At 38.8% G+C, this 26,731-nt stretch overlaps 1 protein-coding gene across 4 annotated transcripts; it reads right to left on the reverse strand.

Moving 5' to 3' along the window:
- Positions 1 to 229: 229 nt before the first annotated feature.
- Positions 230 to 25,906, reverse strand: TOPBP1 (DNA topoisomerase II binding protein 1). 4 transcript variants are annotated; one of them, XM_026094023.2, is made up of 28 exons: positions 25,816 to 25,906; positions 25,445 to 25,532; positions 24,535 to 24,669; positions 23,814 to 23,957; positions 22,873 to 23,054; positions 22,548 to 22,741; positions 20,626 to 20,802; positions 19,456 to 19,625; positions 18,809 to 18,972; positions 18,047 to 18,294; positions 17,441 to 17,760; positions 16,478 to 16,650; positions 14,965 to 15,176; positions 13,384 to 13,679; positions 11,734 to 11,907; positions 10,625 to 10,743; positions 9,379 to 9,502; positions 8,705 to 8,854; positions 8,099 to 8,207; positions 7,321 to 7,513; positions 6,968 to 7,194; positions 5,774 to 5,940; positions 4,707 to 4,821; positions 4,022 to 4,185; positions 2,979 to 3,119; positions 1,873 to 1,962; positions 1,270 to 1,431; positions 230 to 864 (listed from the first exon to the last, which is right to left on the reverse strand). In XM_026094023.2, exons 2-28 carry the CDS (start codon positions 25,523 to 25,525, stop codon positions 721 to 723), a joined length of 4,575 nt encoding a protein of 1,524 aa, XP_025949808.2. In that variant the 5' UTR covers positions 25,526 to 25,532; positions 25,816 to 25,906; the 3' UTR covers positions 230 to 720. The 4 variants fall into 4 exon arrangements, with proteins under 4 accessions (XP_025949808.2, XP_025949809.2, XP_064362478.1 ...); XM_026094024.2 differs by having other exon boundaries at positions 25,773 to 25,829; XM_064506408.1 differs by lacking the exon at positions 2,979 to 3,119.
- Between the last annotated feature and the right edge of the window lie 825 nt (positions 25,907 to 26,731).

The following is a 26,731-nucleotide window of genomic DNA, read 5'->3' on the forward strand; positions in this document are numbered from 1 at the left end:
AGAGACCCGCATCCCACCGTTACTAAAGATTAAATAATTTGTCAAATATTGCGGTAGTCTGGCCAAGAACACTTCCAGCTGTTGAAGACTAACATCTTTGTTGTGCCTCTGTTTTTTGTTGCACATTCAATCAAACAGGAAGCTTGGTCAGACATACTTCACCTCTGAAGTAGTCTCCTCTTTGTAAAATGGAGTTCTTATTCACAAAGGCAGAGCCTCAAACAGAGAGTTTTATAGAAATAATTTATTACAGTCACTATGTACACCCATTATTTGTACCAAAATTTATAAGCCAATTATTGTTTTTGTCTTTTTTCCATTTCCCAAAATTAAATACCAAAAGATCTACGTCTGTTATTCTGTGGCAAATGCAAATGTATTCTTACCAACTGATTATACATTCTCTGCAACACACAGCTGGAAGATGTGTTAAACATCTCACATATCTTAACTGTTATTGTAGGATGGTGTCCCTAAACAAGTCAGTAAAGTGACAGTAATCATAACATTATGGAGACAATGCATTTTTTTTGATGAGTGCTTTCCAAGTTTTTAGAAACTACCAATAACCAAAGCAATTCTTCCTATTAGTATTATGAGAAACTTATTGTAATCTCAAGACAAATTAAAAGTGAAACTCAAAGCTTTTAATTTTTGTAGTGAGAATGAAAAAATATAAATATGAATAAAAAATGTACTAATTAAAAACAGGGAATTTTCTCAGTGTATTCTGGATCGTTTAACTCTGCTCATGTCTCCCATTGCTTTTCTTTTCTGGGATAATCCAGTTCCAAGTTCTTTGTTATTCTGAAGGTAAGACTCAGCTTCTGGCAAGCAGTAGGACTCCATTGGAGGAGGTGGCTCCTTCAGTAGGAAAAAAGAAATTACGTCAAATCTCTGTTTAGCTCAAGGAGATGCTTTCAAGAAGAAAAGACAGTTTCGGTTCTTTTCTTCGACAGAAAGAAAGAAAACGCACATTTCACAACAGCAGTTTGAGCACATTTTACAAGCTCCCTACCCTGCAATAGATCCCATTTCCAGTGCTGGAAACAAGGCTGTCCTCTTACAGCAATTAGCATTTGAAACCAAGCACCAAAATACTCAGCAGAGGCCTTTGTGGCCGCAATTACTGGCAAGACACTACCAGTATGGCAGTGGTCAGTTTCAAAGGCCTCTAATGGCCTGGGTCATTGCAGGTGATGTGCACGACCCGTCTTGTCTCTGCTGGAGGAGCAGAGCACTCTCCAAAAGTGCCCCGGGCATGCACACCTGGATGAGGTAGTCAGCAATGTACTCCGGTTTCAAGCAGTTCACTCCTTGGGCTGCTGCCTCTGCTACGTTAACCCTGGTGTCATCTGGTTTCAGCTTACTGAAGTCAGCAAAGAGATGAGTAGCTTCTTTGAAGAGAGACACAGCATGACCAGAAAACACCTACAGATTAAAACATGACAGACAAAAATGAATTATTTTTGTGTTTCTTCCTTGGGGAAGACATGCATTTCATGGCCTAGGAAGTCATTCAAATTAACTGGCAAACCAATAGGAAATAATATGCCATTTGCAGCTGAGTTCTCTACCATCATGCATACTTCAAGAAAGGTGATCCTCATCAGAGCAGGGCCCAAACATTCCATCCTAAAATCCCTCCACCACTACTGACTTCTGCATGACCATGTGCAAAATGAAGATACCACAGTTTTTTTTTTCTCCCACCCACTGACCGTGTCTCAGCTATTCTGTGTAAGCAATTTTGGTTAAGACCTTTAACTAGCATGGACCACGGCCCAGCACACAGTTTAGAGATGGTACCAATACCTACAAAAACAATGTAAAACAACGTATTTGATTAGTTTTTTCAAAAAACCTACATACTTTCGCTCCTCCTGACTGAAGAAGGCGCCTGAATCCTGCTTCCTTGCTTTGATCAACATTCAGGATCACTTTCCAGCCACTGAAGGCCCCCTAGACAAAAGATTCAATTTAGCCAAAAGGATGTTAGTACTATCAAAGGTTTAACATATCTACAATCTGCCCCTCCCAGTAATATCTGGCAGATCAAGATTTGCTGTCATCTAGTTTTGTCTTTTTAAATATACTTTAAATATTACTCCCTGCACTGTATTATCTACTCAGTTACAGTAACAGCACTGTAGCAGCAATACAGCACCTAGGGCCAAGTGGTTGTCTCATACAAGCACTTACTGCTGTTTCCAAGTAGGCAAGGGGTACAAAGGATCTGTGTTACAAGCATTCATTTAAAAAGCACTATTGTAAAATACCTGCAAATCAAGTATTACCCTGATGTGATTGACACATTGGCAGTGTTTCTACTTTCTGTCGAATACTCAACCCCTTTTGCAATGTCTGGTTTTACAGAGGAGTTAAAAAGGACTTTGGGAGCCCAAGTCCCACTTTCAAAAATCTCACTGAAAGACTGTGGAACTTGCACTCTTAAAAAAAAATAAATAAATAAAATAAAAAAAAAAATCACACAAAGTGCTTTTGGAAAGGCCAATCTTGGCCAGCCAAGTTGTTTAAAGCACCCTGGTATGGTCACTGCTAGAGCTATACGAATGCTGTCCTGAGTGCTGTACTGTCACAGCACTAAATTTGGAACTGCGGCTGCCAGTACCAGTTGTGGTCTCCCCAATAAATCAAGTTCAGGAATCAGAGCTCTGAAGCATAAAAACCAGAAGCTTAGTGACTGGAGGACATTTACATACACTAGTAGCCATGTTCTAGCTTTCCAATCATGAACAGTGGTTCAGGAGGAGATTAAGACTTTTACTAACATACCAGCATTAGAAGCCTTTTAAAAACAAAATTATTGAACTAGAACACACCCAGCTAAGCCACTTTGTTCTTAAGAAAAGGGCAGCTCAACTTTCCCTGCCAGTTAAGTTTCTAGGTTTGTCGGTGACAATCCCTGTACTGCCCACCCACACCATACCACTTACATTACATGAGTGTCTAAATACCTCAACAATACCAGTTTCTTGCCTTCCTTTATGAATTTTTTTCCTCCACCTCATGGCTGCGAGTGCTAGTTTCTTTTGGTTTACATTGATTCCAGACAAAACATTAAGTATGGAATTATTTCCCCACTCATAATCTTCTTCCTAGAGCAATCATAAGCTTGAATTACAAAGGAACCCTGCCAAATTCACCAGCAGAAAATTAAAAAACAGAACAAGTCTCAGCTCACTCTAGTTTTGTATATTGATTCTACCTGGCTAAAGCAGCTCTGTTTAAAATTACAGGTATGGCTCTGAAATGAACACATATATCTCTTCCACAAATACAGAGACTCTGGCTTTCCCTCCTCCCAGTTTTAAAATCAACTCATGTTTTCTGTGACATCAATCACATTGTACACAACCAAATTCCTCTTGCAGTTATCTACAATAAAATTCAACAGCAGTGCAAAGCAACTCACTACTTTGAACACCATCTAATCTGCATTTCTACAGTTTCTTCCAAAACAATAAAGTTGTTCTTATACATAAAGATATGAACCAGCCTACTGGCATTATTTTGAAGTGAGCCTGGTAAACGGGAAAGAAATGCTGGACCCAGGAGAACTGTGACACAATTATTCAGTAAGGTAAGGGACTGGAAGAGATCATGTTCAAAATGTTTATGTACATGGTTATAGCGTTGTATCATTTAAAACAAGTATGTTCACTAACTGAAAAGATCAGTATTTAGTTCCTGGTGTAAGAAAATCCATGTGAATTTTCACTGGTGTCAGCTGAAGTTACCGAAGGTGCTTAAAAGCTTCCATTTTCAGAAGAAACTACTAAGTACGGTTATTTCATTTGTCCTGTACAAGAAGTTTGCTCAAGGACTGCTTTTCAGAGAAAAGTTGGCCAAAAATTTCTCAAACTTCAACTCCTCTGAAAATCCCAAGGTTGGGCACCCCAAACTGCTAATCACTTTTGAGAAGTTATTCCTTTCCTGGCAGTACAAAATAAAAAATGAGAGGTTTAACATATCATTGCTCAATAATAAGGTCACATGCCTGAACAAAGCAGCCAGCTCCTCTGCATGCCTCTAGGTAGGAACGATGAAGCACCCACTTCCCAGCTGCCATCGAGGCCAAGAATTTTTCATTTCGTAGAGGATGTCCCACAACAATGTGTGTGCAACTTGGATCAAAGCACTGTTTCTCAAGCACTACTCCACCTTGGAACAGATGAATGAATTTGTTTCAAATTAATTAAGGGTCAGGCAGTACAACATAAAGGATCCCTCAAAGTGGGAATTATTTGAATTTAGACAGAAATACACTTAACTCAAATTTACATAGAAATATTGTCATTGACAGGACTTGGCCAGAAGCTGGCAAGGAAGGAGGGGCAATCAGGAAAGAGTAGCTCTGTTAAAAAGAAGTGCCAATGTAACAGAGGCAGGAAGAGACACCAGAGCACAGTAGTTCTTAGATACTCCAGCAGTAAAGAATGAGGCTGCTGTGGACATAACTAAAAGAAAATGCCAGCAGACAAAACCATGGCTGTTTTATGGCAAAGCTGATAACTCACATAATAATAATACATTCAAAGAATAGCTCACAAGTACAGAAAGCTGTAAGATTTGAGACCTCAAATCTGGTAAGTCATTAACAGAAGCCTTTTCTTTTCCTAAGAGCCACAGCTGACCAGCTTACAGACCCATACTATTCTGTGCATTTCACAAATATCTGTTACCTAATTCCTCAATCAGATGGCAGTAATCAAATCGTTCTTGAGGATTAAGAGAAGACAGCTGAAATTTACGCTGTTTTTCTGGTTCTTCATCAGCCTTCTCATCTTCCGCTACAGTCTGGAAATACAATAACAGATTTTGAAAATATGACAGAAAGATTAATTTGACAGCTGACTATTTCTCTGCCAAACATTCTGGGTTATTTTTATATTAAGTTTTCTTTTAGCTAGGAAAAGCAGAACCAAACCTGTCAACCACTTGACAAAGGCTTAGATCTTATCAAACCAACATTAGGCTCCTACTTAACATCCTCTTGGTTCCCCTTTTCTTCAAGGCACAACTGAACCAATCTGTCATAAAAACTAATCCTTCATTCATATGCACTGAATGCCTAGTTAAACACATGAAAAAAAAATGATCACCCATCTATCACACTGCCCTATTCACTCAGTCTTCCTGTAACTTTGGGGGCCTTTTATACATGTTCACCACAGCTTACCTATTAGCATGATACTTTATGCCTCTGAAGACACACAGCTGCTGAAAGTTTGAGCATCAATTGATACATGGTGAGGAAAAGACTAAAAACTTGTTTTCCTAGCCCCTTCTAAGTTCACCATAAGATGGTATAATTTTAAACCAGGCATTTGGCAGAAAGAAATTCAGTTTGTACTTGAGCACAAGTTCCAAATACTTCCAAGGAAACTAGGACCTAATTTTTTTTTCTATCATCATAACATGGTTGAAGGAGTTCGGATAGTACAGATAGTAACTCTTCACTCCACAGCATACCTTAGCATCACAACAAGAACGATTTTGGTACAAAATACTTCTGGACAAAACGCATAATAAAGTAATGAAGTTTCAGTCTCAAAAACATCATCTGTTCGAAATCTTGGGCGGGGAAGGGGAAGGCGTTAGAAGCAGAACTGCACAGAAGTAATTCATTTAAGTATTTTAAATGCAGACATTCACCTATTATACATTGCTTTCAGGTTCAAAACTTTTTAAAGAATAGCTACACCTCTCAGAAAACATATGATCACAAACATTTCTGTACATGACACACCTTCTCTCTGGGTTGTGGTGCCACAGGAGGGTTAGCCAGTGGGAAAGCAATGCTGGGGGCCTGCGGAGTGGGAATCAAGTTATCTTCTTTAATGGGCGTTTCAGGGTCTCTACATACAGGATTCTTTGGACCTTCAATCAAATCTCCATCCCCAGCCTCAGGAACATCTGTGAACAATACAGTATTGTTGCATGACTTGTCTTTGGCTGAATACAGTTATGGGTAAAGCTGAAAAAGGTAGCTATCGTAAATGGACAAAAAACAATTGCTGCTGCAACATCCACACTCACATTTCAACAACACTGTCTTTCTTCAAGATGCACTTCTCTATTACCACAAAGCACCAATTGCAATATTGCAGCCTCATGCTCCTGCATGTCTTGTCTTGGGAAGAAGAAAAACCTCAAATCGCTTAGACTAAATTGCACTGATTCAGATGAACCAAAAATCAATTGAATACACTTAGCTGATTTTCCCCAATCTTCTCTACAACAAGGTCAGTTTTCAGGAAGACTGTTGCTGCAAGTAGAAACTCTATAAAGGGGAATATGGGGCAGAGACCAAAGGATTCCACTATCTCTCAGCAGGCAGAAGTAGGAACAAAGCAAAACCAGATGCAAACGACAAACCTACGCTGCTTTCTTAGTCCTGGCTATAGAATAAAGATTTCAAAAAGAACAGGGAAGATAAATAGAGGATCTTGACTGAATCCTGACCTAGAAATGCCCATCAACAGCTTTGAGACACGTTTTGGGGGCTCATGGGTATCTTCCTTCTGTATCCCCAGTTTTCACCTATGATTATTTCCACTACAGTTAAAAGCATTCTGTTACTGGTATGCCTATTTGAATTCCACTGTACCAATCTGAATCGTTATCTGTAACCCAGCTGGGGTTCCAAATACAAGTTTGCAAAACATTTCCTAAAGCTGATGCAGGTTATTTTTAGACAAGCGCTGCCTGAGTGTTTGACCACAAATGGCAACCGGATAGGAAAGCTTCTCCTAAACAAACAGCAACACATAATGGAGCTCGCAAAGACGTAGTTATGATTGTTCAAGAAATGCCAACAATGCTCACTATTTTTTTTTTAAGTAGAATTCCGATCCATTACAAATACCATTGTCTTTTTAAAGCCCCAAAGATCAGACTGATGCTGTAGTAAAGAACGAGTCTATTGTATTTCTGATCTTACCTATACCAGCAATCTCTGCATCAGCTAAGGATTCTTTGAAGGCAGACTCATCCATGTTCTTATTGATGTTACTCTGAACTTGCTCAGTGTACTGGGAAGGACTGTTAGGCCACTGAAAGTTGCTGACAAGTCTTGCTCTCTCCTCCCTTGCAGTAGGATCATCCCAGATGATCTGCTCACTCTGTGATGGCTCTGTGTTTAGATCTGTAAGTGCTTGCCGGGATTGCCTGTGGAACAAAAAGAATGGATGTCTTAAAATATGCCTTTACTGTACAGAAGACTGCAATACTTGAAGACAGTGTACGTAAGGACACTGTAGGCAGAACAGTATAAGAATAAATGCAAATCAATACCTTAGAGCTTCCAAGACCCTACTGCGGCCATTTCGCACAGATCGTGTGCCATCAGGGGTGGTTGGTGAACCATCAAAACTGTTCCTTGAGAGAGATCCTCTTTGTCCTTGTGGTTTCACTATTGATGTGGCAGACATGATCTCCTGCAGCTGCCTTTGGAAATTCTCTCTCATTTCTAGGGTTTGAGTTAACACTTCAAGAGAAGAGACAAAGCCCACAAAATCAAGACTTTTGTATTGTAACTAGGGAAGAGTAATAAGAAACTGAGTCAACTTTTTCCCTATCAGGGCAAAAACATTAAGGAGAAAACAAAAGTCTAGACAATCCATGTATGCACCAAGTCACCCATTCCTGAACACAAGCAGGAATTCCCAATGGGATCACTTTTGAATTTGCTTGGGTACAGCTAGATCTGGCTTATATCTACAATTCTCCTGCAATACATTTATTTACATAACACAAAAACTTATACTCTAAAATAATGTTATTTCCAGGTTAAAGATGAATTTCAGTGTTTTAAAAACAAAGAAATGGCAACTAAGTAATTTGCAATGGACAACCACCATCATCTTATGGGCTGTCAGAGCGTTTAAAATAGAGAGCCTTTTTCTCACTTCTAGCACCAATAAAGCCTAGCAGGCTGTACTCAACTGGGATGTAAATATGATCACTAAAGCTTCCAGATCTTAACATACAGAATAGCACCTGAAACTGTAAAAGGCTCATATAGTTTGACATTGCACAACTATTTTGAAAATAAAAAATGATTTACATTTACCTCCTTTGGCTTCGCTTGCTACAATTTGTTCTACTCCTGCAGGGACTGTTTCCTTTATTTGGTCAGTAGTTACACCATCTTCAGCATCATCTTCATCCACTGGAATAATCTACAAATAATTAAAACAAGTAAAATTCTCAAACTCATGCCAGAAGTTGTGGGTTTTGTCTTGTTCGACGCTCGTGCAAATTCCAAAGATTAATAAGGTTGCCCCAGAATAATCTAACCTTTCTTTTACCACAAGGACAGTAAGACAGTGAACAGCATCAGTGACAACACCTACTCTGCAGTCTAAGTACCTGCTAAAAGACAGTTTGCACCTGGGATCTCTTGTTCACCTACAAGAGAAGGCTACATCGTTTCAAATTTGGAAAGCTCTTCTAATCTCAGAAGGCCGGGCCTTCCCTCTTTCCCCCTAGGAGAGGAATATTACAAATGCAGAAAAACTGGAGGTGTGTCTGTTATAGCTACCGTTAATTACTAGCTAAACCTGATCCACAGCATCACTGAATATGCATCAACATTATCCATTATTATGGTAACATAACAGATAAGGGAACTGAATTCCAATCACTCTGCAGAACACGAACTTGTATAACACTATACCTCATTTTCCTCGGCTGGTTTTCCAGTTGATGGAAGTATACTAGAGGAGGGGAATCTGGCGTCATGCACTGCACTGATGTCCAGGCTCATTTTGGGATTGTAAGTGTGAGGAAAGAGAGACTCGGGAAGCCGTTTATACTCCTGGGCACACTGTAACAACATTAATTAACATAACAAAGATGAGAAATTGGGTGAAAAGTAAGAGAAATTGCACATCTAAACATGGGAAAAGTGTAATAAAGACATCACTGCAAAAAGTACACAAGATAAAAACAGAGTGCGCATTCTGAGAAACACGTAGCAAAATGCTAAACAGAAGAGAGAGTATTTTTTCCTCAAGGAGAAAGTCTAAACATTTACATTTGCCAACGGGACAATATTTGGCAAGCTACCATTCAGAGAAAGCTCAATCAAAACCTATTGAATTAGTAGCAGTTTGGGGTTTTTTTCCTCCTTTTTGTCAATTTTTAGCTCGTCTTTTATGAGGTAAATCACTGAAAATTGATTGCTCAATTTAAAAACTCAAAGCAAGATGCAAAACATCAATTTCTCTATGCAATCAGTATTAACTCAAACAGAAATTAACTGCCATATAGCTGGTTTTGCTTCCATTTCCATTCAAAAGGAAATGGCAGCAAAGTAACACTTTCCAAAAGGAAACTTCTGCTCCATACCTCTAAAAGCCAGTGTTCTGAAACAATGTGTATACCCCTTTCTTTAACAGATCTGTACTCCTTGTTGTTGTCATTTTGTCCTCCCTTGTATATGAAGTGCGTTACTGTTTCATCAAAGCACCATCTAGTGGGTGGGGGAAACGGGGGAGGGATTAAAAAAAAAAAATAGAGTCAGGTACAACTTCAAGACATCACTTCCTACCAAAAATTATAAGAAATCCCTCACAGAAATTGTTCTATCCCTTATGCATGTTAAAATTTTCTTTTGCCTACTTTGCTATAGCTAAAGGATTAGCCTGATTTTTTAATCCAGAAAGACTGCATTCTGTTTCAGGATAGAAAAATTTCAAGATTTTTTTGAAAGCATTCTTCAGCCTTTTTTTTAAAAAAAAAAGTAAATGCAGTTCCAAATCAGCTTTATCAATAAGTTGTGTGACCTAAAAGAAGAAAGCTTTTTCTTTTATTGACATATTGAGCTACAACTGGAATACTGATCCCTGAAGCTCCAAACAAATAAAATGCAGGCTTCTAACACTTAAACTGATAAAGAAATGTATTTGTTATATAAAGGAATAGAATAGCTTTAACATTTCTAGGCTGCTACCAAATGTAAGGGCAACATCCTCATCCATGATAACATTTATCATGGAATCAGTGACAGACTATTTAAATCAGATTCAGTAAAGCAGAATCCTGTCTTAAGTCACAAAGGTTAGCTGGTAGTTTCTCTTACTGAGAATCTGTGCGTTTGGGGTTTTTTTTGTTTGTTTTGTTTCTTTGCTTAGGCAAGATTTAGCCATGCTTACAACTTGTAAAATAATTAGTTTTGAGCAAGAGGCATACCAAACAATTAAAAAAAAAAAAAAAAAAAAGGAAAAAAAAAGAAAAAAGGAGAGAGAAATCTAAACTGGAAGTAAATTTTAAAAAGTCAAGGAAGTTTCACAGCTTTTCTTCCTTTTCTTCTTTTTTGAAGAACACTTTTCTGCAATTATGGAAAACTTATTTCAGGACAAACAGACTTTCTAAGACAGACTTATCAGGAATACAGAGACAGGAAAAAGAAGGTCTTATTTTGCATTAGAAACAGATGGCCCTACTTTGCAATAGAAGTTGATCAACACGGTGAAATGTAACGTTTACCTATAGCAAAAGGTCACCTAGATAAGGATATTAGAATGCCAAGACTCAAATTTATTAGAAGTCACATCAGTGTAGAAGTTCAGAAACTATTTGCATTAGCTGATACCTGTAGTCTGCCCCAAGAGAAGCTGCTATTGCATTCAGCTCACTTTGCTTCTTACTAAATTTTTTACTAACACATATAACAACATCGGCCAAAGGCTTGGAATCATCTTCTTGTTCAAGCTGCAGAGAGAAACAGGGAAGAGTTATGTTTGGAACACTTCTATATTATTATATTTTATATAACAACAAAACGACGATAAACAAGTTTTCCCTATTTTTGCTACCACAGTCTCCCTGGTGAAAAGAGAGCACTATCATCATTCCATGCATGAGGAATCAAAAGACAGGAGATTCATCTCAGCCAGTCTCCCCAGAACACATTCCACTCTTCCCTTAGCAGACTGAGCACTTCCTGAACACTGAAATGTGACTGATCAAGTCTGCACTGGGGTGAAAAGGATGAGAATAAGGAGCTACAAAATAAGCCTTCCCTTGCTGAATGCTATTTGCTTTCTTACTCCTTCTCTACAAAATATAATGTACATGGCAAGCAGTACATAAATGCTCCCGTTTCTCCTGCTTCTTTTTTCTGTTTTCTCTCATTAAGATAGGTTAGACATTCATACAAGAAAGCAAGCAGATGAGGACAGAAGGGGCAAGACAACTACTAGAAAGATGAACATAATGTATCTTTATAAGGGGGTAAGCAACTGATTGCATCTTGTGCCTGCTAGCAAATAGAAGAACAGCACCTTACAGAGGATAGCAAAAGAAGAAAGATGCATCAAAAACGCAGTCTAAACTTTAGTCCGAGACAAAACATTTAGCCCTGTTCAACTCCCATCCTGATACCAAAAGATCTGTATAGATATGTATTTATATATCACAATGCTTAGCAACTGCTTAACATTCAGGACAGTAGAACAAACAGTAGAATAAGCTTTTAAAATTCCTCCTTGCCTTCCAGAAGAAAGCCTTCTACTTCTAGCTTACTTTCCTTCCATTGCCACTGAAGAACATGTAATCATGTGGCTTTCTGTCCAAACACATCACAAAGCAATATGAAGATTATCACAATTCGCAAATTCCATTATAACTTACAATCACAAAATTACAGTATTTTCTCAACGAAGCCTATGCTCCAAAAACTCCAGAAACAAAACTTCCTACCACTTCTGGTTGTGCAGCCTTCAACTGAGGACTGGTAGTAAGAGCTACCGTATACCGCGTGCTGTTTGCCAGAGCCAATTTCAAGTTTCTGCCAATGACTTCAGAGAGAGGTGTACTCAACTTCCTGGATTTTTGACAGAGACCTCCTGGAGTTTCCAAAGCTGCCAGAGCATCCTACCAAGAAACAAGCAACTAATTGACTTACACGAATGCACTACAACATTCTTACTCAAGAGCAAGTTTCACATCCCCAGTCTGTGGTAGGATTTCATACTCATAAACCACAACTGTGTATTACAGTAGCAGCCAGCAAGTGCAACTGGAATCCCATCACATAAAAACAGTACAAGACAATCTAGATCTTACAGTCTGAATAAACAAAACTTATAATAATATAATAATTAATAAGCAAAAAAAAAGAAGATGGGAGAAGATTATTAGTATCTCTCCACTATGTGAAAAGAGAATGCAGATAAGGCAGTTTGCTCAATCTCAGGTAGAAAAGCCAGGAGGCAAACTCAGGAATTCCTAGACCCACACCAATACTTTAACTTTTTAATACCTGACCCCAGAAAAGTTTCATATGAATATGTGCACCTTTAAAATGCTGAGAGCTTTCTATTACCCTTTTTTAAAATCAGAAATTTTGGTCTAAAATATCTTGTTTTTGAAAATTATCTATCAGTGCTAAACTGACAGACTTCTAAAGGGAGAGATCCATTTTCATGAAGCAGAACTAAGAACTCCTAGGATTTTTCAGGCTTTGTAATACATGTTCTGTCTTGCTGAGGAAAAAAACCTCCTTGTAGGAACTCAGTACTTTCACCTTTTATTTAAGGCCTCAGAAATGAAAAACAAACTGAAGACTTCCCATGAATACCTGAGTCATTCAAGATATATTCCAGCATAGATATTTCTAGTGTCAGGGATTTTTTGTTGTTGCTGTTGCTGTTGTTGTTGTTGTTGTTGTTATAAGGCTAATAGTTTCTGAAACCCATGAAAGACTAGAAAAACTAAAAAAACACAATCTGTTTTTCAATTTGTAACCCTCCTTTAAAACAAAATGGATTTTTTCCACCTTCTCACTACACCTTTGGGTTAATAAGTATGAAAGGGAGAATGTCCACAATTCTCTCAGTCACTGATCAATACCATAAATGAAGTCTAATAAAAATCATTTGCAAAAGAAGAATAAAGGAATGTCTAGGGAGAAAAATAAGTTCAGTAATAGCTATAAAGCTATTAAGTTAAAATGTATTGTGAAAAAAGTATTTCATCACAAAACAAGTAAGCATTTGTCCTCTAATATCTGGAGGAATTACAACCCTTCTAGTTACATTTCTCAGACTTCAGATGTAAAGAGACAGTTTGTGTTGCATGTGAGGTATAGAACACATGAATATATGTTGCAATAGGCACAAAAAGAGAAGAACATCATAGCATCCACCAGTCAATAAATTTAGTCCACATGTCACTAGCTAAAAGTATGTATAAATAAATGGAGCCAGTTTTCCTTGCTTTATTCAAAAAGGAAAGGCTATACGTTAATGGCATAAGAAGGCTAAGCATGGGTTTCTGTGCAGTTTCAAACTTATGCACATCTTTAAGCCTACAGCCTCTACTAATTTAAAAAGTTGCAAAGAAGCTCACCTTTACATCAAAAGAAGGCTTGAATAACTTGTCTTTGGAAAGAAATTTCGATGGTGTATCAAGGTGTAAAGATGGTTCTTTCTGTGGCAGTACCGCTTCTGCAAAAGGGGCTGTCTTCTTCCCAATATGGTGAGAGATTACAGTTTGGAAAGCTTTGCTCTGGAACCTGTTGATATCAAGAGGGGTCACAGCTGGCTTTTTTCCGGCTTCAAGGAGATAGGTAGGTTGTTCTGGAGAACCAGGAGAAGTAACAGTTGCTGGCTTCTTGCCAGGCCGAGCAACAAAGCTCTCCTTATCTTTAAAAGGAACAAAGAAAACAAACAAGCAATATAATTTTAATTTTGAGCACAGATCTTGCATGTATTTTTATTTAAAGGACAGCTTCACTCATCTGAGCTTTTTTTTTCCTTGAAAAAAAATTAACGCTCCCAATAAATGTTCTGAAATGAGGATAGGATTGTATTTCAAGAGCCAGTATCAAAAATGCCTTTTCTAGCATATACTAGTCTGAATTACATTGCTACTGAGCTTGACCTAGAGCATCTAAAAATGAAAGAGCAACCTCTGTCCTACTCCTACCATTTGTAGCTCTGTATGTACATATATACATACATGTCTATACAGCAACTATCAAAACAGCAATTGGTTACAAGCTTGGTTACATCGTTTTACAGCTACTGCAATATTAATATAAAATAGACCCTTCCATCTCAACTTAAAAGTAACTCCTACTCCCTGGTTCTTTACTTTTCATGCAACATAATTTTCCTTTATATTCATGATTCTGAACTACATCCCCTTAGGCCACCACATACAGTTCCAACTTTGGATCAACAGGACCAGATTTAGCCATAAATCAGCTCTTAAAGCTTATGCATTGCAAACACCAATAAACACAACTCATCTTTATGGTTCATTCAAAAAATTAGTTAGAATTATTTTACATTTTACTGCTCAATCATTTTCCCCCCACTTTCTTCCTGGAAAGGCAATATATAGGTGAGACATGCTAGTGTCTACGTAAATTTTTGTTCTCTGACTAAACAACCCACGTAATTAATTTACAACTACATTGGTAAAATTAATCTGCTAACATTCAATATTCATCAGTACAGTCCACTTTTTAATATGAATAGAAAGTTGCCAAATGAAAGGCATGAAATAACTGGCCAGGGGCTGAATCATCAGCAGATGAAGAAGCACGAATGACAGAATGGAGGGGCATCATGTAATTGCAGATGAATGAGTATGAAGTCCTAAACTGGATCTACCATCAATTTCCACACAATCTGCCAAGTAGCATATGGGTCAACGGACAAAGCTGAATCACTGAGCTTGATTCTCTACTCACTGATAGCCACAAGTCTCTGCTGGCTCCAAGAGACTTTCAGTGAAAGTGCATTATCATTTCTCTAATCATAGCTCAGCTCAGGGAAAAAAAAGGAAAAACCTCCAAAACTTAGAAAAACATTTTTTAGTTTTAGTATTTTAGGGATCAAAAATTACATTACACTACCTTTCCTGAACAGATTAATGGCACAATCATACATGATAATTTTCCCTAGCTTGCTAATAACCAACCTTCAGCATCTGTGTTTTCAACTAAAAACTTGCTTTCATCTGCCCTCTTTCCTGTCCTTGCAGACTGCAAAAGCCAAGCTACGGTGACTGCGGGCAAATTCCACTTCTTTGCAGCTTCATACTTGGAACCATCCGGCTCTTTCACCACAAGGTGGGTACTGGCAAACATTCCTTTTTTTGCATTGGCTCTTCGCACAAAGAATTCTTGTACTCTAAAATCAGATCAATAAAATATTCACTTAGTCATAAACAAGATTAACCTAAGGAAAATTTATAATACTATAAAATACATTCAAGCAATGGAAGACTCAGTAGAATCATCTCAGGCTATGCCACTTAGCACTGCACAACCTAACCTACACCTACAAGCAAGAAAACAAAAACCAAAACAAAAAAAAAACCCAAACCCCAAACACCCCAGCAACGAAAAACAACAAAAAATCCTGTTAAACAGTAACGTTTTGCTTCAATCAATATTGAAAACATATCACTTCACATACTCTGGATGCCCCCACATAGGATCAGCACATGAATTAGACACGGGAATAACATTCTTCTACAGGAACGATGGGACAGGCTAAATTCCTTTCTTGAGCCAATAAGCATCATTTCCAAACAAGTTTTCTTTACATTAATTACAATTTTCTCCTATCATGAGGGAGCTAGCTAATATTCCAGATGATAGCAGGACTGAACACACTAGCAAAGAGTTTAGTTCAAACAGACTACAAAGCAAATCAAAATGATACTCTGTGACCAACTTGCACAGCCTTTCCATTCCAGGATTAAGTCTGGATTAAGTCTCAAAGATCCTGCTGAATTGGGAGCAAATAATTCATCATCCCAGCCTCTAAGGGTGCACTACTTATGAGGCTGGACTGGACATTACTGAACTAGAGGAAGAATGAATGGCGCTCCTACACCACTCCATGCAGTCTCCTCCTATTTCAAGCAGCAGTGTTATTCAATACCCCTTTCACAAATATATCACCTCAAACCACCTGGGCTTCCTATGCCAATTACATATAGATTTAGGAAAAGACATCACAAAAATAACCCTAATTCCTTAATCAACAGGTTGGCTCCATTTCTGCGTCCAAAGCACACTTTGAGACACACAGTTTTTGTCCAGACAGCCTAAATTCTGTCTAAATGCCTATGATTAGTTCACAGAAAGAACTGCATAGCTTTGAAGAGCAATTCAGAAGGCCTGATAACTACAGCAGAGCAAAAAGTTACTGAAAGTCAGCCAGCAGGAAATACAAGACTTGAGGGATTTTGCTAGAAATTGATCTGTGTGAATAGAAAATACAGGCTTCTCTAAAGGACAGGGAAATAAAGAATCATATAATAACATCTCATTGCTTCACCACTAGGTTTTGTGAGTAAACAGAATCCAAAGTAGCTTTACCTCTAGTTTTTGTTAGTTCTGTAAAAGAAGAAATAAAATGAATAAAAGATTTAATCACATTGGCTGTCTGACAACAAGAATAAACAGGGATAGGAGACATACCTTGCTCCTAGCAATCCTGCCAAGTAAACCAGGGAGTCTCTCTCTGCACCAGTGAACTGGCTAAAAGAAAGAACACAGTCTTCCAGAGGAGTGACTCCTTCCATTACTGGGACTGGTGTGAACAGTGGACTGGATTGGGGATCTAAAAGCAGCTGCTGTTCCACACATGTTATCTTAAAGATGATGAAATAAATAAAAATGAAAATCAAGCCAAATAACAACAAAAATTAGCAATATTTCAACAACTGCATCACAGCATTTATGGACTTAATAACAGGCAATCCTGCTTCTACCGTTAAACTTGAGACAAATTATTTCACATACAATCAAACAAGTTCTTTTCTAGATCATTTCAAGGTTTGATGTACTAAAGCATTATTCACACTTTTCAATTACTACTCTTAAGATTCTGGAGGCTCCCTTAAAGTATCTGAGGGTTTGCATAATTTAGTTCACAGCCCGTTTTCTAGTACTGAAAAACAGTAAGTCACAGAACAGTTTTTAGTCTATGTCATATGCATTTTCTGGCTAAATATACTTAATTTTTTTTCAACTTGAGCTAGAAAGCTGACTTGCTTTTCTGTCACAGCACGGAAAAATCTGTGGAAAGCATGAAGCATGAGAAAGCAAGCACAAACATATCAAATAAAATCATTATTAGTCAGCTGCTCCTTCAACAGCTCATTATTTAGAGAAAATGCTGCCAGGGCCTCATATGAGAAATCTTTGTGTCATTAAAGTCTTATTTAACAAGACTGTACAAAATAAGTGAAAGATGAACAATACCTCAAAGAAGCAGAGGCATTAAAGCACACTTCTGTTTAGTACATTTCAGATGAAACCAGGCTTAATCTCTCAATATCTCATTTACATATAAATCAGGAGTAACTCTTCAGGCTGACAAGACATTTCTCTAATGCAGATACCTGTTTAACTGCTGAACTGAAGGCTTAACTCCCTTACCAGCCACGTATTAGTAACAACATCTCCAACAGTTGGCTTCACAGTGCACCCCAACAAGGGTACCACAGCATAGTCTGCAATGGTTCTGCTTTGCGGCAGCACAATTTTCCCAGCATTCTCCTTTATAAGACCTGCAAGGCAGGACTCATCTTCTTCACCAAAACCCAAAAGAAGAAATCTCTTTCTGACAAATAAGTGTCCTTCAACCAGTGCAGAAGCCTCTCCCAAGGAACCATTACACACAGAAGATTGATTCTCTTCTTGAACAGTCAAGTGAGTAACATCATTGAAGTTACCAGATGTTAGTTTTTCAGCTTCAACTGAAATAAAGAATAATAACAGTTTGACAAAAATGGCAGACAACTCAAAATAGTTTCACAAAGAAGTAACAGAATCCTAGTAGTCTGTTGTTTTCAACCAGGCTTTAGTTAAAATGTGTTCTACGTGGGTCTCTTCAAATTTGGTTTCTCACACACAGAAGTTAACCCATTAATGTGGCTAGCTTTAAGAAGTAAACACTGCAAAACTCAAGTTTCAACTGCTATACAAATAAATTATAATTATGAGCAGCTAAGCTTCCTATGTCATGCTTAGCCTAGAACCTACCTAATGTAGAATCATTATTTACATATTGAGAGAGGAAGTCCTCTTCATCAGCTTTCTGGTGTTTTATAATGTTCACAGCGTCTTTCTTCAAGAGACTGTTGTTTTTGGGAAGAATCGACTTTATTCCAGGTTGCTCCAAAATTGGATTTTCTATCAGCTGGTAGTTTAGAGGAATATATTGCTCCACTGGAAGTAGAAAGCTTTTACTGAATGAGTCCAGCAACCATTTTGCTGTCACTACATAAGGCCTACGAAATAAAGTGTTATACAAGTAAGTTACAGCAGGTTTCAGGGCTGCGTTTCTTCTTCCCCACTCTACAAGCTACTAGTATATTCATGCATCTGAAGTTTCCAACTCCAACACTAAGCAAGCCTTGTGCACTCTACAGAACTGAAGATTTCTTAATTCTTTCAGTCTGAGAACACAGAAATTCCTATAACATAATTTGTACCTGCCATTGCTGGTTCACCAAATCCTTCCTCCACAATATATTAAACACCACTGGAGACAAAAGCAATTAACATATAAGAATACTTATTTTCTACTGACTGAGATGATTCATGGCTACCAAAAAACTGCAGTACAAAAGCATGCGAGAATGAATATGTGAGAATGTTCCTGTGAATGCAACTTTAGCAGTCTTGTCATTTAAGTCAAGAACCATTTAGAATTTTCAAAACAATACATGTTTTCTTGTTTATGGGGGTGTGGGGAAGAGCAATAATGCAGAAATGGCCCTGCAGCAATATAGTTATGAGAACCTGTGAGTTGTCTTGTCCAAGAAGTGTTTCAGCTCGTCATTATGTTCCCCTAAAATGACATGGGTGACATCTTCATTAAGTTGATTAAATCGAACACCACCACCACAGTTAATAAGCCTTCTCATCTTATCTAACTTCCTGCCACCAAAGCCACACAGATAGATCTACAAAGAGAAACAAGGCGACAATGAAGGGCTTTTAACTTTTTAAGTACGTTATTTTGGTATAATTTGTTATGCCTGCTGCAGAACACACCCACAGAAGTGATGTAGCTTCTGCGATACAGCAAAAAACAAAGTAATTATTCCAGTTCTAAATGCTTATCTTTGCACATTAACAAAACTTGGATATCTACCAACCCCCAGCCAAAGCTTATGCATGGAAGTTGTATGTCATGACAAAAATTAAACCATTCTTGAACACATTCACTATAGCATTTAAAATATATATAGAGACATACTTATATGTTTACATAGATACACATATCTTTATACATCTCCAGCTACACCACGTGACTTGAAATAAATCATGCATTTACTACTGATAAAGGAAACATAATTTACTCCAGCAGCAACTGCCAGTGCCTCAAAACTAGTTACTTCCATAGGGTAAGACTGAACATTTCAAAGTTTCATTGTTAAACATACTCGACATCCATCTAGTAAATCTTCAGGGGCTTGAAAAGAACTTATATCCAAGCTTCCCAGCTCATCAGGAGAAGGATCCAGCCTGCTGCTCATAACAGAACTATATGCAGTTTCATTTACACCACTCAAATTGATATTGGAAATGTGGCTGACGTCCGAAAGAGTATGATCTTTAAATAAAATTAAAGAAAAGCATTAGTTTTTGCTTGTCTCTCGCCACTAGTTAACCAAACAAAATACAAACTGTCACATAGGATTTTGTCATGCTATAAGGAAAGGCAAAGCTGAAAAACAAAATATTAGATAAGTATACCCTTAGTTAAACCAAGGGTTTTATTTATGCATAAATTCAGCATGGTTTTATTATTAGCAACCATGCTTACACAATTTCCATTTATTCTTAAATGGAAATCATCTATGAGGCAATAGCCACTGAGACTGGCCAATTTCTAAAGATTTTATTCCTCTTACTGAGTTTTGTGCCCACATATTATTAGAAATACTCATCTCGCATGAAGAGAGAGGCATGTCTAGTAAAAACACCTCAACTTGAAGCTTACGGATTTAAGAGAGTTTTATGTAGTTTCTGTAGTATCTGGCTTGAATTCTCAGTGCTCTACTGGGAGCGCTAACACAGCACTGCCATGTTGACTACTTCCTAAAGTAGCAGTCAGTAACAGGTGTTTGTAAAGACATACATTTAAAGCTGTCTGTCTTTCATGCTACCATGTTTGTTTAGAAAATGTTTTTGAACCTTCCTGTTATTTGTAGCACACAATAAATAAAAACAAATAAATAACAATCAGCAAACTTTCCCTTTGAGGCAGGAGTAAGATTTAATTTAATAAAACAAGCCACTCGTTCTAAATTGCAAAGGTAGGAACAGTCCTACTTTTTAGGACTTACTAGTCACAGCTATCCAGCACTGATTCCTAAGCAGACAATAATATGCCTAATTCAAGTGGACTTTTTAAAGTTATTCACATGCTTAAGTCTTCATATGTTGGAGGATTCAATGTGCATAAAATTTAAGCCTAAGCAGAATCAGAATCCAAGCTGTCAAAATATTAGCACTGTAAAAGCAGGCAGCACCCCACAAATTTAAAATAATTCTTCCTTTTTACCACAAATGCTTCCCACCTTTCATCTATTTCAAAAGGTCTTACTTACTGTCAGGCTTGCTGGCATGACTTGTAGGTGTTGACGTACTGGGTGTACTAAGTTTTGATACAGCCTCTATTTTATATATTGTCTCATCCTGACAGAAGCCTTTCTCAATACTGTCAGAAAACCACTGCACAGACACGCAATGCACATTCCATTTTTTGGCACATTCATATTTCTGACCTTTCGAATATAGACAAAAAGACAAACCACAAGTTACTAGAACATGAATGCTTCAAACCGATCACTGAAAGATGGATAAACATTTAAAAAATTAAAAATTCAAATGGAAACTGATTTTGGAGATGGCAATTACCAAATTAAGTTTTAATTGTAGTTCCAAGTGGCAGCTCATACTGCATTCATAAAGTTATGACAATGTGCAAGTTGTATTATCTTGTATTCATTTGATGAGCTGTTGGGTGTTATTTGTAGATTTTTATTACATCTGCCAAAAAACAAACTACATTAATTCATCTCAAAAGCAGTGGGCTATTTACTGCCAGCAAAGGCAAACCCAATGGCCACATACAGAACTAAACATTCAGAGATGCTGCATTCAATTATTTGTTGCCTATTCTTACTCTTTAAAAGAACTATCCTAGATCCCTAGTTTCCATTTGAAAGGCAAAAAAGAAGCTAGCAGAAGAATCTGCAAGATGTGTATTTTACTTGTGCTCTGCATCTGACTAGTAATAACAGCAATAGCACCACTTCTCATTTACAGAGGATGCTATAAACTGTTTCAACAACATATTTACATTTCACTGCAGTATTACAGGTTAAACAAACTCTGCTCTGCAGAGTCTACAGTCTGACAGTTCTAAAGCTGTTTTTATTTTATTTCGCTTGTACACACACACATACCCTCTTTATTCGCACTTAGAGCAAAAAAAAAAAAAAAATTTAATGATGGCTCACTCATGGGTACAGTATTACAGGACAGCGAAGCAACAGAGCATGAAGAAAAAACAAGCCAAGGCACAATTTTTGCAGCCCTTTAAGCAAGACTGTCTTTCCACTAACAATATCACTAAGGGTATCTCATCTTGCCATACACTTAAGATTAAACCCACCTACAAGAAGGTTTCACTAATGCTGCTATATCAAACAAATAAAAATAAATCAAAAAGGGCAGCCAGCATCAGCATATCTTAACATGCAGAAATCAAATTTAACTGTCCTGTCCCAAAGTTTTCATTTTGCCAGGCTATGAAACACAGGTATTTCATACTGTTCTTATCATTATGATATCCAAATACCCAGAAGATCCTTCAACTGAAGTGTCTCACATTTTTTTGATGTATTAGAAGGCTCCATAAATGAACTGTGTTAAGTCCTTCTGTCACAAAAAACTGTGACTGCATGACATCTAAGGGCTTTAAACCAGAGGTGGGGAGAAAAAGAACACCGGCTATTACCCTATAGGGAAAGGGAGGGAAATTGGAGAAGGAAAAAAAAAATCCCACTCTTTTCAAAACAAAGCTACAACCCTTTATCTTTTCCAAGAGGGAAACAAGGGAGATTCCATTCCATTTTAACAAATGGGAGTTCAGAAGGTTCAAATAATAGGTAAGTTTAAAACCACGGGTTTACAACCCAATTTCAATCAGCATACAAATTAAGTCCTACCCTGCTCTCCGCAAAACTTAGTTTTTCTTTATTCTTTCATCCCTCTAGGCTTCTCCCTTTTTCTCCCCTTTAATACCATCTGGGTCTCTGGTTTTTTTCCTCTTTCGTTCTCCTTTCAAATGCCTTTAGAGCACAGTGAATATTTCATGTTACTCTTCCCATTGACAATATTTCCCTAAACAGAAGCAGTAAAAGCAATACTGAAACAGACAGAGAAGTTCAAGTCCTTACGCCTAAGCATAATTACACTACTTCAACTCAAGAGGGGAAAATAATATTTACTCTCCAAGTTCTACCTTTTGGCTCTTGAACTATGAGGTGAGTACATTCATTCATCTTGAGTTGCCCTGTATATTGCCCACCATGTTCAGCAGTGAGGCGCTGGACTTCTTTCCTGTCTGAACTACTTAAGCCAGTTACGCAAATTGTACAGCCAAGGAACACAGGACACACGTAGTCTTCCATGTTAATATCAGTATATCTAATTATGCTAAAGGAGAAAAAGAGGGTAAAAAAGAAAAATAAAATATGTTTTTCTTCAAAGTAAAATCACTTGGGGAAAAAAGTCTGTATCTCCGTAAGAATTAGCAGCCCACAATACATAGTAAGGGTTTTTTTTACCTTTGTTGAGACTTATCCCACAGTGTCTTAATCCAAGAAGGTAGCAAAATAGGTTTTTTTAGAGAAGCAGCTACTACGTACTTCTTGCTTCCAACTTCTCCAGCTATAAGGTGAGTTACTGACACATTGAGGTCTCTGTACACACGTCCACCCATCATCTGCACATATTTATGAACTTCTTCCTGGGTGTGAAAAGATATTATAGCAAATCTCCAAGAAAAAAAGAACGTACATCATATGCAGGTTCACCTTAAAAACAAACAAAACCCCATCAATTTGAATTCTCTATGCTTTCTCCTACAAATCTCTTTGGAAATCCAAAAATCAGTATGTAGGGAAGCCATTATCAGATATTAACTCCATTTAATTTTTGATAAACTGAATATAAAAGGTTTACCCTTAATAAAGATGCTACAACCATACTATATCAGTGAAAATTTAGTGATGGTTGACATTTTAGGTAGTATAAATTAGAAATCAATGTTGGAATAAATAAAAAGGAAACTTTTATAATAAAAGACTTTAATTAAGTTACTGAAGATAACTGACCAGATATTAAATCTTTACCGTGTAGTTTGAGTAACCAGAAACAGACAGCTACAGAAAAACTAGCAAGCTAATTGGTCCACCTAAAGATGAAGCCAGCTAATAAAATCTCTAAAACATACAATTAATCCTACAGTAGTGAGACTGATGTCTTACAATTATATATGCATGTTTATGTAACATAAATATATATGTATATATAGATACCCAAACATGTATACATTATATATATATTTATAGTAAGACTATATATAAAAATTACAGTCTACAGAGCTTATATATACAAATATATAGGCAGACTTATATGTTATTTAGTAAGACCAATGGCTTACTAATAAGCCACCTGAACTAAACGTCACAGAAAAATCTGCTGAACGACCACTATGGACCATTACCCTAACATCTTTTTCAAGACTGGTACAGGATATCGTTACATCGGCCATGGTCATATTATACACGGGATACTCAGCTCTTGGGACACATCGCTGGGATTGCATACAATACAGGACTACCTGCGGTCCAACAATTCTACAACCAAGCTGCAATAAAATAACAGAAAAAACAAGATTAGCAGAAAGATACACTGGTGTAAACAAAGCTTTCCTTGTCCCAGAACACTAGAGAAGGTGGGACCATTGTCTGCCCTCCTTTAGCAGCTCCAGACAGCTGAACAGTTTTTTCATTTTCTGCTGCAGATTCTCAGTACAATACTCTTATGTTTTCTGGCCTCATTTAAGGCAGTGAATGCTACAGCTAACATGCCATGGAATTCCAGCAAGTCTAGCTTTGTCTGCAGGCATTATTTCTTGGAGGTTAAACAAAATTACACTACCGGGGGAGAAAAAAAATGTGAGAGCCAGCTCACTGATTACAACGGAACCAGAACTGATCACTGCATTTATTTTTGCTGCATTTTGCTTCACGATGATTTTTACGTTTTGTCAGTCCTCCTCTTCCCTAAATATACAATGCACTAGAATTTTAAAGATTTCACTATGAACACTACATACTACTATATTCAGTGCAGAAAGAGAAAATATGCAAAGCATAGTTATGGACATGAGTATTCCTACAAAAGACAGAATACAGTTGAAAGTAAATTGATGAGTAGCAAACCTTTTTGAGATGACTGAAAACAACGCCTTTAAAAGGATCACAAATGTAAAGGGATTTATCATTTTCTTTTATATTGAGTGCTGCTTCTTCTTCGAGGATCTGGAGATGTTCTTCTGACTGAAATTCTTTTATAGACTGCAGGAAAACAGTGCACACAGTTATATTTATTTAATTAAAAAATCACAAACAGTCAATCCTGTGGAAACTACAAGAGCAAGTCTACTTGAAACAGCTTATACCTGAAACAGCTTACAACAAAACTATGAGACAAGAGCGCATTGGTAGCAGAGAAGGCTAAAGATATCTCGTGTTTTTTTCCCCAACTCTTCACAACATTCAGAATTGCATGATCAGCATACAAACCTTCAGGACCTGATCCTGCCAGACACTGCCTTTAGCTCCCACTAACCTCCAGGAGGAGAAAAATCAACACTGTCCTTGCTAAATCTTTAGTAGTCCGGATGAGTGACCACCATCTGGACCTGCCAAGCTACATGTTATTTGACTGTATGTTAATAGGTTTTCAAAAGAGACTAAAGTTGTTTATTCACTCCTCCCTCCCCTTAACTCCCTCCTCCCCCCAGAGAAACCCTCCCATAGTTACTGTGTGCTATATTAGACAGTTGCTCTTGTAGAGCTGATCTCCATATTTTAGGCTCTTCAGTACCTTTAGCAAAACATTAGGCCCACAGAGTCACCTTACAAGCAATAAATAAGTGAAATGAGAAAGAACTGCTTCTTGTTCTAGGAACAGTCATGCAAAACAAACTTTAATAATAGCACTGAGCATCTCTATTACTGTGTTATTTACAGATATATACAAATGCACTACGCCTAGAGACAACCACAGAAGACATTTATATAGAAAATAAAACTCAGCAAACTGAGAAAGGTCATCAAACCCACCTACCTCGAGAGCTTTAAAAAAATACTCTGAGCTTCCAGAAGACTTTACGAACTTCACAAAAAACGGCTCCTTGCTACCTTTCATCCTTTACCTGAAAAGCAAAACCACGCAGGTTTCCTGACTCTGACACCTTACCCCGGAGGGACGCCCAAAGCGTGGCACCGAGCAGCCGCACCACCCCCCCGCAGGAGCTGCGCAAACCGCCCCGGCCCGGCCCCACACCGTGCAGCCTCGGCCGCCAGGCAGCCCCTTCCCCACAGACTCCCCCCCGCCCCGTCTCAGGCAGGGCGCCGCCGCGTGCTCGGCGCTGCACTCCCACCCGGACCCCCACCCGATCCGCCTGTCGGGGGGCGCTGCAGCTGCCCCTCACCCACCCTGACCCGCCTCCGCGCCTGGCGGGAAGCGCCGCGCACCGCACCGCGCAGGCGCAGCATAGAGCCGAGCAAGCGCAGAGTGGGGGGGGGGGGGGGGGCGAGGAAGGCGCACGCGCCGCCGAAGGGGGCGGGGCTGGCTCCGTGACGTCAGTGCGTGCGCGTGCGCTCTCGCAGGGCTGGCAGTTGGTGGCGTTGCGGGGCGGCCGTTGCGGAGCGGCCGTTGCGGGGCGCGCGCGCATTACGCCCTCGGCGTGTGGTGAATAATGGGCGGGCGCCCCCTGCCTCGCGCGCACCGCTGCGTAGCGGCCCCGCGGCTGCCCGTCGCGGGGCCTCCGCGGAGGGGCGGTGCCCCCCTGGCGCCTGGGTGTGAGAGGTTGGAACGCGGAACGCTCCCCGGCTCGCACTGCCAGGCCTGTGTGGAGTGTCGCAGTGGCGGCCTCTGCTGCCCCTCAGCCTGATTGTTTACCCCTGTTGTCTAGGCAGCGAGCGCTTTTCACTGTAGTCCCTTCTGTTTTGATGCCCGTAATGCTACAGTAGTGGGACAGTGTATGGCTGAGGGTGACAGAGTGCCCGGGCAGGCCTCAGTAAGGGGAGAGCTGGAGGAGACCCCTTCCTTCAGGTCTGTGAATGGCTACTGCCATAAGAGGTGGTGGCAAAGGCTGCTTCCCTAGACCTAGCATCCCCCATGCCTGGCATCTCCTCTGCAGAAGAGGTAAGGATGTTCCCTCTGAAAAGGTTTTAGGGTATTCGTGCTGCCACTTTGTGCTTGAAGTAGGGCAGGGGGTGCTGGGGGCTGGGAAAGCTTGGAAATGTGCTCATCCCAATCCCATCTAAATTTCAATCCTGCTTGTATTTCTAGAGGAAATAGTGTAGAGAATGTGTTTTCATTATTGTGACTTCCAAGCCATGCATAGGA

The sequence above is a fragment of the Dromaius novaehollandiae genome, chromosome 2 (assembly GCF_036370855.1).
Source record: "Dromaius novaehollandiae isolate bDroNov1 chromosome 2, bDroNov1.hap1, whole genome shotgun sequence".
Lineage (NCBI taxonomy): Eukaryota > Metazoa > Chordata > Aves > Casuariiformes > Dromaiidae > Dromaius > Dromaius novaehollandiae.